We start from the raw sequence: 19,895 nt of genomic DNA, 5'->3' as shown, positions 1-19,895 counted from the left end.
GGGTTTTCATTCTTTGCTGGTTGTTTAATTCTATTTTGGCGCTTTGATGTTGTTTTTTTTTCCTTCATTCATACTATTTTCAATACCTCGAAGAAAAGCGAGACAAAAGTGACGTAGTTTATCAAAGCAGATATTTCCAGAATTTATTTAAAACAGCAACAACAACAACATGCTTGGGAGGACAATCTTTAAATAGAAAAAATTGAAAAAATACTTTTGACTTTGTTTTACCCTAGTTTTGATAATTTGCATGAAGTTTGACATGAAAATTACCAGTCAAAATATTTGTAAAAAATTAGGGAATCGAATTTCACAACACTTGTATAAATCTTAGTGTTTTTATTGATTTTAACACTTCCACGTGATTCTTTATAATTCCTTGGACATTTTTAACGAATATAAAAATATCTTGATTAAATAATAATACAGGCTTGAGATATTTTTTTTTTGAACCTGTGAATATTTTGGTGACAGCGGTGGGATTGAACGTCAAATTTGACAAAAGTTTGCAATAGAAACCATTCATGTGCAAAACCCAAAAGTCATTTTATCCGAAGGAAAATGGCCACGAAAGTTGTGGTTTGTGATTGGGAAGGTTAGCTGATATTATTGAGGTTTTGTAATCGAGCTTCTTTTAAATTTACAAACGATAGCAGCTTCGTACATCTTCTCAATGTCTGACAGTGAATACAAATTCTTTATTTCGCTAACTTATCTTAAGAAGACCTTTTTTTCCGAAAAGATCAAAGATATTAATTCTAAATCTTCTTATTCTCAGACAAATACTACACATAAGTTAATAATTTTTTGGGGGTTTAAAACAGGTATTTTTACATTTCGTTTGCTCTATAAAAAATTCGAATTCAGGTTATTCTGAGGCAGATGCTGTTAGATGTCAATAACTCGGTTTTTTCTCTGTGCTCAACATTTACATAGCTGCTCGTCATATATCATAAAAAAATTTCCAGCCGCTAAATATACGTTGCAGCTGGTCAAGATTTCATTTTCAAAGTTTCATTAGCTGGACATATTCGCACTAGATCGGCTTCACGTTCACTAAATTGCTTTTATTTACTTTTCTCGATTAATATAGGGTTGACATTTATAAAGAACATTCAAAAACCCGAGACTTTTACCCCACAAATTCGACTCGTGTAAGTCTTCCAAGCCAAAAGACGTTTTCTAGAACGTCCATTCATTGTCAAAACCCGTGGTTGAACCATTCCCCATTGAGCCCATACCGTTGAAGTCGAATTATTTGCTTTAAAAGTGCAATTTCGATTGACATATTGGCGAATATGAGGTCCGAAAAGCCATTCTGACACGTGTGCTAAAACCTGTGACACAAAAGTTTCGTCCCATACAAAGGTTCCCAAAACACCATGGTTGAAATAAAACCATTTTAATCAAACATGGAAATTATGAATTTTATTGATCTCAGACGCAAAGGATTGAAATTTTGATGGAGATATAATTTTTTTTAGTCAAGACATCACTGATGATCTTGAGTTGTTGAATTTAATGAAATCTTATTAGAAATAGTTTACTGGCTCAAAAAAGAGAAGTAAATTGATGTATAATCTTACTTAAATTCTAATTTATAATTTGTTTCTTCATTACGGCTGAGAAAACTTCGACAAATTTGCGAATTCACTTATCTTAGAATTCAACTCCACCTTCAAATGTCTCGGCCGGCCGCGATTGATACAACATATTTCGTTTTATCCCGCAACTTTTCATCTCACTAGACCTATTTCCAAGCTTGTTTAAAATGAATGTTTTGAAAACATTAATTTTGCAAAAGATCCTATCGCTCTGAAGCTCTGTCATCTCGTGTTATAAGAAAGTCGAGGAATCGTAGACGAAACAACAATAGAGTTCTATAAAGCTTTTGTCTGCCGGGTTATTCTAAATACCTCCTTTAAATTTTGACTTAAGAATTTCCCGTTAAAGTCAATCCAAAAGCTAACCTTTGGTGGTTTTGGGGGATTTCCTTTCTCTTTAAACAGGCACTGCAAAACCACGCTGAAGTTGATTCAAGATGAATTTCAATTTCGTCTAGTTGTGACATATATATTGGCAGGCGAAAGAGTTTGCTTCATTATCTATTGTTTTCTGACTTTAAATTTGACAAAATCCATCCGAAAACGAAAAGACCAGGATTTTCATTCTCATGGGACAGATAGACATAATACCATAAAGTTTTTTTTGTTTGACCAAATGTTTACACAGGCTCGCTACTTACACTTAATGCCATTTCTGTGTTTTACAAAGAAATACACTGCGCCGAGCTAGTGATTATGAAGACTTATCAGAGAAAAGTTGGGAGCGATGAAAAAGAAAAAAATTTCGAGAATCAAACAGCGTGACTATGAGAATGCTTTTGCCAGATGGCAAGACGTTTTTTAATAAGCTCTTCTATTCGGACAAACTCTTGGGTGTCCTAGCTGGAGCTCTCGGGCAGGTTGGGTCATTCGCAGGGGGTGGAAAAAGCATGACAATGATGAGTATGGAAAGAGGATATATGAGCAGAACGTAAATCCGAATTACTGGGTTTCTGTGTCTTGTAGTTCTGAAAACTTCTGAATTTACTCTAGAAGGAAACGCCAATATCCAAGAAAGGATTGTGTTTTCATAGGCAAACGTTTTAGCTAGGCTGGTACAAGGATGTCAGATTTTTACATTAAGGTGGGATATTCGGAAGCATGTTGGATAGAGAAACCTTAGAAAGCCGTTCTGCGTTGTCTCTAGGGGCAACCAGTGTTCTCAAACATAGCGTTCAAAAGTAAATAGAAAACTCGTAATATTGAATAAATGACATTTGGGAAAACAAGCCAGTGTCAACGAAAGACGCTGGTCAATAAACTATGCACCCACCCTTCCCCCACGGTTTTTTGCCTTACACACATATTTGTTCACGATGAGATCAAATTCATAAAGTAGAATAAATAATAGAAAAGTTAAATATTCTAATAAGTTTTTAGCATTAAAAATGCAAATGACTTTTTAGACCTAAAACCTACCAAGCTCGCAACAGAACTCGAAAAGTAAATTCCGTAAACTTGAAAGAATAACAAGAAAAACAGGAAACACAACTCCTTCAATTTTGTACAAACCTAGACTTAAAATTTCTGGTAAGTTTTGCACCAGCTTTGAATATATTTAGCGATACTTTTGCTTGCTAACTCAATTGCTCATTATCTGTGCCGAAGAGGTATTGATAATTACCTTTTTATTCATTGTTACCATCGAACAATAGTACATACCATCCTCTATTATTTTGATTTATCCTTTAAGAATCCTAAAAATTGTCTACTGCATACCATGCGTTATGGTAAAACTTAGAATTTATCATTTTTGATTGTTTTATCGTGATCATATTTTTTCAGTTCCTAATTGTTCTTGGGTATACTTAAATATTTTGCTAATCAGTTAATTTATTTTTCATTTTGTAAAGATTATTACTTGTTTGCGGTTCATTGGGTAGAACGGTTGTCAGGCTCATTGCTTCCAGACGGTCCTCATTCAAGCCTAAATGGATTCTCAGATGCGTCGCGTCTCAAACGTTAATTGAAACACGAAAGTACATCTTGGAAACTTGCTTTAAAATAAATGAAGAAAAGACGACGAAAGAAAATGGAATTTTCACAGGGTGTCTTCTATCTCTCATAGTGATTTCTAATCGGAATTTAGACTGAGTTGGTTTTTGAATAGGGTGGAAATCCGGAGAACCCGGAGACAAACCCTCGAAGCACAGAAAGAACCAACAAGCAACTCTATTCTACTTTTCAAGAGCAGACAGTTGGATTTTGACTCAATTTTTTGTCAACCAGTCTTGTGGTCAGCAGTCAATGACTACTGCACATGCGCATTTTGAATCTAGATTTGGTAAAAACTAGGTGTAATCATTCCTAAATGAATAAAAGTGTCAGTCATGTTGGAAGATGTTCACTTTAGGTGGCGGTTTGTAATCATTCCTAAGGGAATGAAAATGGCAGCCATGTTGGATAATGTGGGGACAATGTTCGCTATATAGGTGGTTTGTAATCATTCCTAAGGGAATAAAAATGGCAGGCATGTTGGATAAAGTTCACTATAGGTGGTTTGTAATCATTCCTAAGGGAATTGGACGATGTTCACTAATAGAATAATGTTTTTAATCACATTTGATTTAGTTTAACCATGTCTCGATGTTCTAGACACCCACGGTATTAGTCAAGGTCATGCACGGTCGGTAAACCAAAGCCTATTAAGTTTATTGAAATCCCTCCCATCCAACTTGCCAAAGGCATTTTAAACCAGTCCTTCAACAAATACTAATACCTATCTTTTCTGTATTTTATAAGTCTGCCTTCCCTCATTCTGTCTAACAATGAGCCTAACAAATCACCCAATAAAGTCATAACGATATAAAACGAATCTCAATCGAGAGAGTAATTAGAGAGTAATCGTATTTCACTGATAACAAGCTTGGGGTTATGCGTACCCGATACTTGAATTGTGCAGACGCGTCAGTCCATAAGCCAGGGTTTTAGTTGGTTCTTTCAGCAAAGCTTAGTCGCTTCCCGGAGGCACGAAGCAGTGCCATCGTCGCTAGGCATGGGAGCGTGCACTTTATAACGATACTTGATACGATCACTTGGTCACTAATAGCTATCGATTGATGAGCTAAATTCAACCCGTGTTGTTAGGAACTAAGATGCTTTAAATAGGAGTAATGCCCAGTGTTTTGTCATTTGGTATTTAGAGTATTAGTCTTATCAGTGCTAGATGACTGATTGTGCAAAGCCGTTCATCTGAACTTGTTCAGGTTCAACTGAGCTCGTCTGTCCTTAAAACACCATGAAAAGCCACAAAAATCCTTTGTTTCTTGCAAACGACCTTGCTAAAGTTTTCGGCCTAGTTTGCGCGACAATGTAACTCGTAAATAAGTTCAATTACATTTTTTAATCGGCTGATTGAAAGAAAGTTAATGCTGAATTATTTTCTTATTCTTGTCTTTGAAGGAATGTGAAGAAATGTTAAACGTAAAAATTAACAAAACGTAAACCTTTTCAGAGATAGCTCCTTCATCCTACCCTCCTGCGTCTTGCAAAGTAAATAAATATAATTATTGAATTATAGATAGGAGGGAAAAGAAGGGAAAAATAGGATTATAAATAGATGTGGACGTCTCCAAAAGTAACTAAAGCTTTAGACTCAGGAATTAAGGTCTACATTTTATACTTATAACATGACGTCATAGCCGCCATCTTGGTTGCATTTGACAAAAAGATTTATCAATGAATTCTTTTGTTATATCAACCAACAAGGCCGCCTTGTCTTTTATTATTTTACTTGGGAAGGATTGAAAATCAGCAATACCTTTTTATGCTTCTAACATGTTCCTTAAGCGCGCGTAATTAAGGACGAGTGCGCGCCTAAAGTTGTGGACGCACGTAATGAGTGGGAGTCAAGCGATTACCGAAGATTACAGAAAAATACAATAATATCTTCATTTGAAAGAATCTTCGGAATTCTAGTTACTGCAAGCACAAATATTAAAGCGTAAAAGCAACTTAGTACGTTCTACTGAAACCCTGAGTAAAATGTAAAGAGAAGGGAAGAGAAATTTTGATCACTGCACCTTATAGTTCCTCTTTCGTCGATATGAAAAATTTCCTGCTTTATTGAACAAAGTAAAAATGAAAAAAACTTGAGAAAATATGCAAGCTCGGTATAAAACAAGCCTTTATTTCGCCAGTAAACGGTTTGCAAATATATACTCAAATGATAAGGTAACTTCCGAGGAAAATTAATCTCTGGTTTGACTCCGAGGTGCGCAGTTACAGCTTTTTCGTCATTCAGTCATTCTAGTAATTCAGATAGATTTGTCTAGTTTTGAGCGTCGGAATTTACCGGCGGACATTACACATAATCTAAAAAAATCTGGTAAGCTTTCTTTATTGGTAGAAAGCAGAAGCTCATAACTATGAGTTATGAACTTCTGTAGAAAGTGTATGAATGGCAATTAAAGAGAGCAAGAGGGAATCAAAAACAATCTTCAGCAGGTTCACATGGGAAAATGGTGCGGAGATTTCAATTAATAGTTCCGACTCAAGTAGCGAACCAATCACCGTTGCAGGAGTTTTTCCAATGGAATTAAAGTCTTCGAATTGTGAGATTTTTTTAAAGAGAGCGTAGAGACTGCATTTGGCATACCATATTATTAGTACACTATCTATGGCATCTTAGCCTTACGTCCTTAAGATATCCCGAGGGCATTGTTCGAGTGCACATCCCCCCTTGCCTGCCCTGGGCCAAAAATACACGCACGCGATTCACGGCATGATTTTTACCCACACACTCGACGAGATGTACACGCCTTATTGGTGTGCAATACCTGCAGGCTTTAACCTCTCGTACTGATAAAATCACATGGCCGTAGGATGCGCCCATTCCAGCCTTCCGGCGCTGTATTCCATTGAGAAATCTTTCGTTACAAATCTTCCACAAGTGGGTAGCGACTTGTCTTATTAATCTTGTTGTAATAAATAATCCGCGCCCGAGGCAAACACCGTGCCTTGGCCTCGGGCAGGTCATAGAAGGGGATCCCGAAACAATACCCCCTCCCCTCAATTGGATATATCACGATAACGTTGACTTTAGGTAGGGCGTTTCTTCTTTGAAGGTGTGTTGGTATAACACTAAAATGGCTTCCCACTGTTTCTAGTGGCACTCTAAGGGTTTTTAAGGCGGGTACAAATGGTTACCTAATTACGAATTTCGTATGTGTACCAGTATGTATTTTTTATGTAACTGTGTGAAGTGGCCACACACTCGGTGGTGACACTGAAATGGCTTTCCACTGGCCTTGTGGCAATGAGATTGCTTCCGAGGCGGGAGAAAAACACTGAAATGGTTTCCGGATTACTGAGTGTTTTATGTGTTGTACGTGTACAGTATTTAGATTTATGTGGCTGTATAAAGTGACCACTTTGAGGTTAGCACTAAAACGTCTTCCCACTAACCCTTTGGCAATGAAGTGTCTTCCAAGGCGGGAGGAAAGCATTGAAATGACTTTCGGCCCATCACATGCATATAAAAATATTTTGTATACAAATTATGGTTTTCTACTTTTTCGAAACACATAAAAGGACGCATCTTGAGTTACAACAGAACTAATTATAGGAAAATAATCGCCATTTAACATTTCGACTTACCTGGCATTCTTTGTGACAACTTAAAACTCAGGAAAGCACTTATCTTTCTTCTTGTTCAGGCTTCACCTAAAATAAAACCGAGAATCCTGAGAAAATTAATTATATTTTTCGCGTTTCGTAATTAAAACAGATGTTGGATGTCAAATCCTATTCATCCTACTACGTGCCTTTTTTTTTTAATTCATTGAAGTCAGAATATGAACAGCGACTTCATGAACGAAATTAGTTCTATTTTCATTATTACAAAAGGCAGCGTCTTTAGAAAAATTCATTAAAAATTTTCGAATAATTGTGTAATACTCAATTTAAAGAAACTAGATTTATTCTACTAAATTTGGATGTAATTATCCTGGCGTTGGGCTTTGGAAAAAATTTTTTTCGGTATTGAATTTCGAATGAAATACAGATCTCAAAGCATTCCTCTTTTCTTTGTTTTGATAAAGATTTTTTTTCAACTGCAGAGGCGTGGCAGGCGAGCTCTAAACAGGTTTATGAAAATAAAAAATTCATATTAAAAGACTGTAAGCGAAGATAAAAAGCTGTAACAATTTCAAACAAAAACCAAGATTCAACATGTGCTTAAAATTCGTAAAGAACGAACAAACTTTGGATTTTAGAATTTGTTACCAATTTTCAAAATAAGAAATGGGAAACTCTGGTGAAGTTAAATCATTAATATGAACTTTAATTCTGCGTGAAAGCGCTGCGTGAAAATGTTGCGTGATTTACCTTCGTTCTACATTTATTACAATGAAAACCATTTGACAACCACACGTTTCCAAGCAATGTTCCGCGTGCCACTGTGGCAGTCAATTGGCTTCCAAATTTGATTGGATGGCGTTCGTTTTTGCGTGTTGTAATTGGTTCAAACCGAAAGTCATTTAAGAGCCGCCTGTTTTCCAATCAAACATTCACCTAAATTTGAACATAACATAGAAGCAAAATATAACAATTTGTCCCTTCTCTGTAGAAATGGTTTCGGATTAAAATTTAACAGTCAGTAATTCTGATAAACAAAAACAAACTTACTTGTCCATAAAGTAAAAAATAATTCTTCATTGCGATACCTCATAATTAGGCCTCGCCTTACTTATTATGTCAGTCTAAACAAAGTACCTTTGGTTTACTTAACTTTACTTTAGGTTTTGTACGTGTGTTTTCTTAGCTACTGAAAAAACTAAGAATTATTCGAAAAAAATACGACAAATAAAAGTGTATATGTCTTAGAAAAAAATTGCATTTTCAACACCAGAAAATTATACATTTCTCGTCGCGAATTTTAGTGAATATTTCTCAACTACGTAATACCTAAATAACAATCGATCGTGTGGTATGGATGAAAAGTTGAAAACCTCAACATCAGTGGAATAGTTTCTAAGCAGCTTACAGTATATTATTTTGCGGTATAATATTTTTATTGTACTGAATAGTATTAGTTATTGTTAAGAGCAAGAATTTTTTAAACTCCTCCTGATAGGAAGATAAGACATGATAAACTTTTCTTTCGAAGTTTTTTAGAAAGATCTAGGAATTTTTTTTGGAATTCATAGTATTTGATTTTGAAAACAAATAAAATTTACTAAGAATGGAATGCAGCTTAGTAAGTTTGGTAAAATGAAATATAAAGAATGGCTACTGACTTTTTTAAAGATAATTGAAACAGTTTGTACAGTTTTAAGTACGTAAATTCTACACTTTAAGATCAAAAAAAAAAAGATCAAGAATTTTTTAAAGAGTTACGTTCTTAAAAAGTTATTTTAACTTTAAACAATTTATCAAGTTATATCCTTGTCGAGAAAGACAAGTCGACATATGATTCTCATGTAGAATATTAGTCTTGACTGTTGGAGGATGAAAATTACACTGATAAAAAGTTCGAACTCTTGTGAAAATTCAATTCAGTTCAAACTCTCAGTTCAGTGTTAGAAATAGAATAAAAACGTCTTAGATTCCAGAATCCTATGTCACTGCTAACGCCTCCTCTTACCTCTGTCCTGCTAATGGCCAGACATCAGTTAAACATCTTTGAAATTTTCGTTAGTATATAAAAGTTAGATGTTACAAAACCGTCCTCATTCTTTACATAGTCTTTCAGTGTGATGTTTTCGACTGTGATTCACTAAAGTCTTTAAATGTGTGATGTTTTCGACTGTGATTCACTAAAAGTCTTTGTAATTGCGCATGTGTGGGGGGAGGGGGAAGGATCGAGATAAATTTTTTTAAATAATTTCTAATTAAGTAATATTTCGAAAAAGCTGTCATTATTTGAATAAAAATCCAAAATTCAATGCAAAGGAAAAATATGGTTCGTTTGGTTAGCCTATTTTTGGTTCAGTGTCAATTGACCAAAGTCTCGTTCGCTTTATACTATTGGCCAACGAAATATTCGCCCCTTTATTTTACTCATTTTAAGAGAATATAGATAAATGGAAACAACATGTTTCCTAAGGGAGGGATAGGTAGGGCAGAACAGAGCTGACCTGCTGTTTTCAAGCACAAATACCACTCCATGAGCACGAATTTTGTGTCGAGAAATACAGAGTTAGTTAAAGAAATTTTGACGTATCTTTCTTTGTCCCCCAAATTAAAATCGAATAAATTTTTAATGTGTTTTTTTTAGGCAACTGTAAACATAATTTGTTATTCATCAAGTTCATAGCTACAGCGACTTTAGCTTCAAGATCTCAAATCTGGAAATGAAAATTATATTTAAAAACTTTGATTCGAATCCGAAAAGAGTCGAAAAGTTACGCGAACTGATAACGGTGGCGCTGCAGTGGCTTCCCGCCTCGGGGCCAATCAGAACTTACGCGAAGACCCACGCGAATCATGTGTAGCACGCTAATCATTAGTGAGAAATTTGACTTTAAAATAATTTAAAAACCAAAAAACAAAACTTATTATTTGAGAATGACTCGGAAAGACTATGAATAAAGCTGATGTCGGCATCTTTTCATTTGCACACTCTACCGCTGTGCTAAATGGTAAATAATACCAAATGAAACGCATTACGCAGTTAGGGTCGCCCTCTAATTTAAACTTAACTAGTGAATAAGAAGGAAACTTAAATACTGTGTTTAAAAAGTTTGGAACTGTACTGACTTTCTGGACGCTTGGAAGAGTCCTTTTATTCTGGACGATGGAGTAACTCTGATGCTTCAAGTGCGGTTCCAAACGTCTTTACACAATGTTTAAGTTTCCATCTTATTCACTTGTTGTATTCAACACACCAACGCAATCCCAACTAGCTACCGTTACTCATTATTAATTTAGCTTTATTTAAAGCGTCACTTGAATCACCAGATTTGTCGTGCTTATTATTGATAGACGAATCATTCTTATTACCTCGTGGTGATTTTGTACGGCGTCGCAGAATATTTTCATCTTAGACGCGAAAACGCCCGAAGACATCCAAATCAGGACCCAAGCAAAGATACCGTATAATTCGTTAAGTTGTGGATTGAGTTATATAACCTGAAGAGAAATAAAAAATTTTGGTTTTGCCAAAGAGAATTATCCTTGGAGAATAACTAATAATGATGTAGAAAAGGCGGCTTTTTTGTTTTAGTTTTTTCCGCTAAGGATATTACTCTGTTATTACAAAGTACGTAAATTATTTTCAAACTTCTCAGTTCTGTTAGGTTTCTGTTTTTCATTTTTGAACTTAGTTTTATCATGAGTTTTTTCGGCTTTACTCAGAGGAAGCCACCTGACAAAAAACATAATTTTCCCCTTTTTGAAATATTTTTTTCTGGAATCAGCCATTATCAGTTTCAAACGTTTCATCTTCTTAATTCCATGAATCCCCCACTCAATATCCTACATCCGCCCATGTTTTTTTTAAACGGTAGCCCGTCAATAAAGCAAAGCAAATTAATTCCATTCCGAAGTTCCACATTTTTATAAACCAGTCTAATTTTTTTTAAGTATGACGTTTTCATATATAGCTCAGCCCAGTCTTTCTCGTCTGTTTATGTCATACGTTGGTCATGAGATCTGACGAGACTACAATATTTATCCCTGAAAAAATCCTTTCTTTTGTATTTCCCAGCTAAAATTCCTCGTTAAATTTAACCCTAGACATGGTTGACAGATTAAGGCACAAGTCTAAGATCTACGAAAGGCTAAATAACCCTGAACTTCGCTGTAAAACTGGGTAAGTTGAACGAAATGTAAAGCTTTTCAAATGAAATATTAAGATATGTTTGAACCTCAAAATTAATGAAAATTAAAAACATTACTTTCCATTTCGAAGTAAATATAAATATTGAAGAAGCATTATTTTAAGTCCGTTTTATCGAGATAACTAAATAAACGTTTGAAAACGGAGAAAAATGATTGATTACGAAACTTAGTAAGGACTGCCACAGGCAACCCAACCTAGTTAACAAAGTGTGCTGGAAATTTATTTATAATTTTTTTTTTTAATATGTTGTATTATATTAATAAAGGTTAAATTCTCTTGCCCTGGTGTAACCATGCTCAAGAGTGTTTAGTAGTCAGAAAATTATACTATTTGCATTGTAAACTGTACAATCATAATATTATATTTCCAAGAAATCCCTTCAATTATTTTTAAAAAGTATTTTAGATAGTTGATCAGTGCCTGACAATGCTTGAACAATGTCCTCAAGTTATCTTGATCATGCCACAGCACATATATCTTGCTACTCGATATTATATTCGACTTTTATACACACCCCTGCCTTATTAGTCAAGGATTAACACACAAAAAAATAATGTAACAAGTTTTTGCAGAGGATTTTCATATGACTAAGCCTGTTTATTTCCATATTATTTATTTTCCATACTATTTATATATGCAATAGGTGTGGATTCTATGGTAACCCTGCATGGCAAGGCTATTGTTCAGTTTGTTTTCGAGAAGTTTACAAAAAGCAACACCAAACCAGAGATGTGCAGCTACGAGGAAGTCAACTCTTGACAGAACAAGGTAATGGCTGATTGATGTTGGTGATTTATAAAAGTATTACAAAGATAAATCTACAATAGCAATCCTAATCAGGAGGGAATATAGGGTGACGTCACAGTAGAGCACACTTACCCTCACTTCTTGGTTCCTGCAATTCACATGGTAACATAACTTGTTGGTCTTATATCACAGGAAAAAAAAATGGATTCCCTAATTGGGAATTTGTTGGGAATTTCCTTGAATTACCAACGAATCCCCATCCAATTCCCAGAGAGAATGAAATTGGGAACGTGGCACTGATTTCCAATGTTAGTTTGTTGGGAATTTTGTTTTTCTATTGGGTATTAGAAGGAAATTCCCAACAATAAATCCCAACGTTGGTGTTCGAATTGGGAATTCAAGGAAATTCCCAACAATCCCCAATTTGGGAATCCGTTTTTTTCCTGTGATAATGCCAACATGCCCAGGAATCAAATCAATGGTGGCATTAAGTGCAGTACCATTGCCTCTTACCTCTTGGGTATTGGTTTTTGATACCTGGTCTCAGCATATCATATGCAGAGGTTTCAATAGAAGGTGGCTTCCTACAATTAATATTATTGCCAGGTGCCTCATCTCTCCCTGCCAGCTATTTCAAGATCAACAAAGTCAATAAAATAATAATAATGGAAGTAACACAGCTGTCTTTTTTGGAAAAAATAACTGGATCCTCTGTATATTAGGCCAAATAAAATAATTAGTGTGTTTCCTGTTGCGCGACCAACCCTAATTTTCTTGCCGGTTTTTACCAACCCTAATATTTTTTCTTTCCCAAATGCACCACAGGGTTCCCAGTAAGCTTATTTCCACTGTTGTATTAGTTTTTTTTAAATCCGACCTATTTTTCTCATGCAACAGGAAACACACTTATTTTTTGTTAGAGTTTGTTGGGTCTCTTCCTTGATTTGAGACTTTTTCTCAGGGTTCTCCTCTTTTCCTCCCACTGTATATGATATTGATATCATATATGATATCATCTAATTCTCTGATAATTTTTTTTTCTTCTAGGAACCATAGGTCAACAAGAACCATCTGAAACACAATTGAAATTCAATAAATTTGAGGAAAAGAAAAAATTTAAAACTGAATCAAAAAAGTAAGTCCATTAGAATCCCTGGTATATTAATGACTGCTCTAATAATTTGCCATGTGCAAAAACACCTTATACTTGTAGCCAGGTATCAGGAAAAATCACAAAATCAGCTACAACAGTGCAGAATTATAACTGGTATTTTATGGTATCATATAATTTGATATTCATGGTTGCTGTGTTTGTAGAGAGAGTGTAAAGAAATTGTTCAAGAAAAAGGCGTCTCAAGCAGAAAGTTCATCCAGACCTCAAGCTAGTTCTTCTGGTAATAGTTTATTGTTGTTCATCATTTGCTAAATTGTATCTAAACATAAAACATTTCCATACTTCATAAATAAAGGGAAGTTAGACAGTCTGTGGAAGGTTTATTGTGTAGGTCAAGAAAATATCCATTCCTCCGGCCACTATATAAGGGAGGGTCTAAGGGAGGGTCTAAGGGAGGGTCTAAGGGAGTGTCTATGGGAGTATTTTGGTGGAAGTATGTTGTGTAGTTCCAATACCTCCACCATAAAGGGGGAATAGACATTTACAAGGAGAGTTTCCAATTGGGGTATATTGTGTAGTTCCAGAAAATACCCATATCTCCACCATAGAGGGAGATTAGACTTTTCAAGGAGAGTGTCTAAGGAGTATCTAAGGTAGTGTCTAAGGAGTGTCTAAGGTAGTGGACTTAGTAGACTTTCTTAGGGGTTTCAAGGTTTTTTATCATGTTGATTTTTTTTTTTCTTTAATCACTTATAGCAACAAGTGGTAAAGTTCATTCAGACTTCAAAGAATTCCTAAAGACCCTAAAGCGACCAGCCGCACAAGATGTCAATGATCAGTGTAAATCGTAAGTTATTATACATGACGGGGGGGGGGGGGGGGGGGGGGGGGGGTCCGACGGAGCTTCATATTGCAACCCAAAAAAAATACTCAAACCTGAAATTTTACACCCAAAAAAATACATGGCATCAGTATGTTTCTTTACGGAACTCACTCATGCCTTGCTGGAAAAAAAATCAAACAAATAATTTTCTGATACAAAAATCAAACTCAGAGATGTGACAACCCAAAAAAATACAGGTTTCATTTCGAGACCTAAAAAAATACGTGGCTGGTCTCTTGACCCAAAAAAATACCGGGAAAGAAAATTGTCAACCCAAAAAATACGTTGGACCTCCCCATCATGTTACCCACCTGAGTACACCCCCTGGGTTCGCTTAAAACTAGATTCAAAACATGCATGCAACTCTAATGGCTTTACACTGAAGGTCTGAGTTCCGACCAAGATATCTGTACAATTTCTCTTAGAAAATTAAGCCAGAGTCAACTAATCAAATGCAACTTTCACATTTTACTGAAAAAAATGTCCATACTGGCCCTCATGAGAAGGAGATTTAAATTTCTGAGGGGTGGGAAGGGTCTGAGGAGTGTACGCACACTATTTTATAAAATCTAAAGCATTATGTACTTTTTTATATATATTTTTTTACAGGTTTGTACAGAGATTATATAACAATCCTTCTCTGTCAGTTGAAGAACAAAGTGAAATGGTCCAAGACTTTTATGCAGTAGGTGTCGTTATTCTATTCATAGAGCTCCCTATATATTTGATAATATTATTGGGAAGCATAGGGATTAATGCCTTGCTAATGCATAACCTCTCACCAATGCAACCCGGGTTCTAAGTGAGTAGAGTTGTTTTTTGTGAATCTATCTTGTGTTTTTCTCTGGGTTCTCCAGTTTTTTCTCCCTCCACAAAAATCAACTTCTAAATTCCAATCTGGTTGGGGGTGTTAAGTATTGACAGGCAGTGTATGACGTCACAACTGTTGTGGCATTTAGCACAAGACATGCTGAGCAATAAAGAGTGGCTGAGCAGTTGAGATCTCATCTAGCAAATGAGAGGTCAGTGGTTCGAGTCCTGCAAGAACCCAACTGAGGCAGATTTTTTAATCTGCTTATACACTCAATGCAGCATACACTTAACACATAGATCTTTACCGAGTGACAAAAACAAGTTGTTGCTTTACTCGTTTGTGAGAACCCATATTATTGTCTTCAATACATGACAGGGAGTATTTGGCCCTTTTATTTTTTATTTATACACTGTATAACTTTTGTAATCTCATCCTCTCTCGATGTACTATTCACCGTTCATTTTTAATAACCTATTTATTTTGTTAAATGTCATTGCAGGCCATGGCTGATCGACTTGAGTCACACGTTGCGTTCAAAGTTCAATCACAAGATGCATTAGACACCACTCTCAGTGGCATAGAGAAATATATCATGACAAAACTCTACACAATGTAAGCAGAATTCACGTAGTATGAATGGTTTAAAATAACGGCTCAAGACAATGTTCGGCTAGAACTGGAACTTGTGCAGTTGACTTTTTGCCTTGCCAGTCATTATAATAATTCAACCAGTAAAGTTTACTCAGAAATAAGGTTTGACTAAGCTAAAACTAATTTGGCCTGTGATCATGACTGGTGACTGATTAGCCGTTATTTTAAGCCCTGGGTATATGAGGATTTTATATAATAACATGGAAAGAGACCAAGTTGAAAGAGTAATGGGTTTTTTCTAAGATAATTTGCATTCTGACATTCTTCTTCAAATCCCACTCTATCTCGGAAAAGGTCTATGAGATGCAGAGTCCAGGAATCAAACCTGAGATATTGCCTGGTTTCAAGCTGATTGAGGCTGGAACCTAGCTTTTGTTTTTCCAGGCAGAAGTCAAAAGATGCTTGACAATAGCAATACCATAAATATGCATCAAATTTACTATTTCAGAAAAGTTCTGTGAGGCCAAGTCCAGGAATAAATCCTGAGGCCTCAAATGTGAGAGACAAATGTACTAATTCATGATAGTTTTGGTTCATCAGCTTTTTAATTATGAATAAGGTGGAAAACTAGTGAAAACTAGTGTAAACTGCGTCGAGGTGTTTTCAGTAAAACAGTTGATAGATAGATAATTTGTAACACCGTATGGTATGTAAAAATGAAACTGACGTTTCGGACGTTAGTCCTTCATCAGAGTAAAAACTCCGATGAAGGACTAATGTCCGAAACGTCAGTTTCATTTTTACATACCATACGGTGTTACAAATTATCTATCTATCAACTTTTTAATTATGAATTGAGCCAAGCTTTCGAGCATCTTGCTCTTCATCAGGGCAAACGGTTGTGACAATTTTCACAAGAAACACGCAACATAACAATGTGTGTGTGCTACAGTTAAATGTATCAGTTGCTAGGAGCGCGCGTGTTACAAAGGGATCATTAATTGTGTGCACTATTTTTTTTTCTATCATGAATCTAAACTCAGCTTACAAACACTTATTGGAAATGTACTAATGTTAGCTACACTGCCATTCCATGACATTTTTTGGGTGTTATTTAAACTTTAGTGTGTTTTGTCCTCCTTCAACTGATGACGAAAAAAAAGACTTGGAATTACAAAAGAAAATCCGTAGCTTCAACTGGATTAAACCCCAACATCTTGATGCTGCAATCGATGAGACAAGTGAAGAAGTTGTGAAACTTTTAGAAGACGCACAACATGACCTTGCAGAGATCAACACAAGAAAAGCACCACAAGATAAACTCAATTGCATTGTTCGCTGCTGCAAGAAAATATTTAGTATCCTTTAACACTGGAACTTTAAATTTAGATGGAATTTATAGAATTTGAATGTCCAGTGCTTGCCTTCAAGGTTCCCTGTCTCCATGATACATCCCTGATTCCCATGGGGGTCCCCTGAGACATCCTTTAGCAGTCCCCTGTCCCTGGCTTACCCTCTAAACTACTAGTGTCTCTCCCACCCCCCATGTTCCCTGGGGATCCCCTGAGACATCCTTTAGCAGTCCCCTGTCCCTTGCTTACCCTCGAAACTACTAGTGTCTCTTCCATTCCCGATTCCCCTGTTAATGTTAAAGGATAACTTAGAAGATCCCGAGACTGCAACACAGGGACGGCAAACACCATATACCATATTTCTTTTTTTTTCATGACATTTTTATGGGCATTTCTTTTTTTATTTTAAATTTTTGTGTCTTAACTTTCCCAAGAAATCATTCATCTCTCCACCCCAAGTGGAGGTGCAGTTAGCGCTGACGACTTTCTTCCTTGCTTGATTTACATTGTTTTAAATTCCAACCCTACGATACTACACTCTAACATTCAGTAAGTATTTCTTTTTCAAAAATGTAACAGCAACTATTGCTTGGAATTGTTTTTATTAGTTATATTAGTCAATCATTGATTCTGGGATACTGTCTGAGAAAAGAAATATGAAAAGGAGACAAGGTATTAAGAGACAAGACGGGAGGAGGGGAGACGAGAGGAGGGGAGATGGGAGGAGGGGAGACGAGGGGAGGGAAGATGAGAGGAGGGTGGACGAGAGGAGTTGAGAGAAGGCCTGACAATACGAGACCAGGTGAAACAAGATGAGATGAGATAAGGAGAGTTGAGAGGAGAGAAGAGGAAAAGGAAGGGGAGAGGAGGGGAGGGGAGAGGAGACAAGACGAGAGAGGATGAGGGAAGGGAAGAGGTGCCTCTCTTCTCTCTCTCTCCCTTCCCTCCTCTTGCCTCTCAATTTCTTACAGTAGTTTCTGACCACATCCTCTTTTTTCCCCAGGTATATTTCTAGGTTCTGTAATCCAAATAAACTGATGAAAGGGGAAGCAGGATATTATTTCACAAATCTGGTAACTGTTCTATATTACCTAAAAGGGAAAAAATGAGACAGTGATTTATTTTTTTCTGGAAATTGTCTAGCTGTTGTTTATAGATCATATTGAAATTTGAATCTTTTTTTACTGTTATCCTCTTTCAGTGCTGTGTTGTTTCATTTATTGATAAACTTGATGCTCAAGCTCTCTCCATGACTCAAAGCGATTTTAACAGGTGATTTTCATCTTCATATTCTCCCGGGTTATTTTGTCATGTGTCCATGACAATTTATCCATTGTGAATTTCAGGTATATGTACGGAGATGAGAGAGGGCCTGGTAATGAGGAAGAAGATTCTACAGACAAGGCTGAGCCAGAGCCCCAGGTCTCCTGCAAGGGACTGGACCTCATGAAGGTTGGTACATTGTATTTGCAGCCATACAAAACTGATGGTGAAAGAATAGAACAAATTACATGGATGAATTAAATTTAGGTTAAATTTTACCATCAAAGGAAAATTGTAATAACCAGTGTACAATTACTGCCGTTTGCATTACTACGCGGCCAACCCAGACATAAATCTGGCCATGGAGATTGCAATAGATTACCCTCAATCAAACATGTCGCTGCCATTTTCAGTTTAGATGGATGATTGTGGCTTTTTGATCTGTTTTTCCCAGTTAAATATCTTAAAGGCAGTCCTGAAAGTGATTGAAATGAGTTTGAGTGCATCCTAAAAGAATATTGTGTTTGATTGACAGCAGTCTATTGCAAACTTCACGTCACAGTTTTTGTCTGGGGTGCCTGCATAGTAATGCGAGCAGCAGTAAAAAAAACGTTTATGAATGAGTCATCAATCTTTTAAATACTTCCAGCTGAACTGAGAAAAAAGCTAGCCAATCAAAATCAAGAAACTTTGCAAAACTGTGTCAATTTTTTTCTTGAAATTAAGGATTTACAGGCCAACAAATGAAAACAATATGTTACTAATAAGGGCTTCACAGTGACACATTATAATTAATTAGTTTTATCTTTTTATTGCAATGGCAGGCATGATTTTATTTTTTGCTGGCCACTTTTGTCAAGCTCCGTGACACCTCAGTTTTGCAGTGTTGTACATTTTTGCTCACTTTTTCAGATCAGCTGATTATTCGAAAATAGATAGATGAATGAATGAATGAAAAAACAAGAGGGAATGAAATAGATGATGGATGGGATAAAATTACAACCCTGGATTTTTTTTGGCTTCATATTTTTCTTTCCTGCTTTTTCTAGGAAAATCTGGAGTTACTAGCAACACTGCGTGAACGACAGTTAAAGTTAAAACGAGATGCTCTAGAACTGCAAGGACAGATGACCCAGTTCAGAGTGAACATAGTCAAAGAGGTAAGTTAAAGACAAGACTATCTAACATCTCTCACTTGTTGCTTTCCTCTTACTGCTGCTTTTTCTCCTTCTCCTTCTCCTTCTCCTTCTCCTCCTCCTCCTCCATATTGAAATTCCTCTCCCCTCATTTACTTCTTTATCAAAACAATTCTTTTACTCAAACTAAGTTTTGTTTTGATTTCCTTGAGGTGGACGCCATCTTGGCTGGTACAAGTCATGGGAATAAATTCCTCAAATCAGGATCTTTCACAGCTACAGACACCGTCGATGGATCATCTACTACAAGCCACACCCAAACACAGTCTTCTTCGACAGGCACACCAAGCACTGCACAGGCAATGACATAACACTCAATAAATATTATCATATTATTAGTTCCTTTTATATGCCATTAGTATGATCTTGCATACAAATACAAATACTGAATTTAAAATTAGTTTAATAAATTAATAATTCATAAATCTAAAGAAAAATACCAGGTTTTTAAATCATTTGTTTATTGACACCTCCTTTGGTACAGCATTCCTCTTGAATTCTCTGACATAATTGATTTTGACTGGCTACAAAATATATGACTGAGTGG

At 36.0% G+C, this 19,895-nt stretch overlaps 2 protein-coding genes across 2 annotated transcripts in view; one reads left to right on the top strand and one right to left on the bottom strand.

The window, feature by feature from the left end:
- The window catches only part of LOC116304134 (LIM homeobox transcription factor 1-beta), a 47,031-nt gene extending 39,799 nt beyond the window's left edge, over positions 1-7,232 (bottom strand). The window contains exon 1 of the mRNA XM_031713803.2: positions 7,203-7,232. Coding sequence (XP_031569663.1) covers positions 7,203-7,209 — 7 coding nt within the window. The 5' untranslated portion in view covers positions 7,210-7,232. The remainder of the gene's footprint in view (positions 1-7,202) is intronic.
- Positions 7,233-11,165: 3,933 nt separating this feature from the next.
- On the top strand, positions 11,166-19,895 carry LOC116304175 (rab5 GDP/GTP exchange factor). Its single transcript, XM_031713865.2, has 14 exons — positions 11,166-11,358; positions 12,032-12,156; positions 13,183-13,270; positions 13,453-13,529; positions 14,006-14,096; positions 14,742-14,817; positions 15,446-15,558; positions 16,663-16,895; positions 17,324-17,438; positions 17,893-17,962; positions 18,091-18,161; positions 18,236-18,341; positions 19,202-19,312; positions 19,501-19,895. Exons 1-14 carry the CDS (start codon positions 11,285-11,287, stop codon positions 19,657-19,659), a joined length of 1,509 nt encoding a protein of 502 aa, XP_031569725.2. The 5' UTR covers positions 11,166-11,284; the 3' UTR covers positions 19,660-19,895.

Source organism: Actinia tenebrosa, unplaced genomic scaffold (assembly GCF_029948245.1).
Source record: "Actinia tenebrosa isolate PJP-AT-01 unplaced genomic scaffold, QUT_ActTen_1.0 PGA_scaffold9__36_contigs__length_13948895, whole genome shotgun sequence".
In the NCBI taxonomy this organism is placed as follows: domain Eukaryota; kingdom Metazoa; phylum Cnidaria; class Anthozoa; order Actiniaria; family Actiniidae; genus Actinia; species Actinia tenebrosa.
Note: the sequence above shows the minus strand (reverse complement) of the source record. Positions and strands in the feature narration are given on the sequence as shown.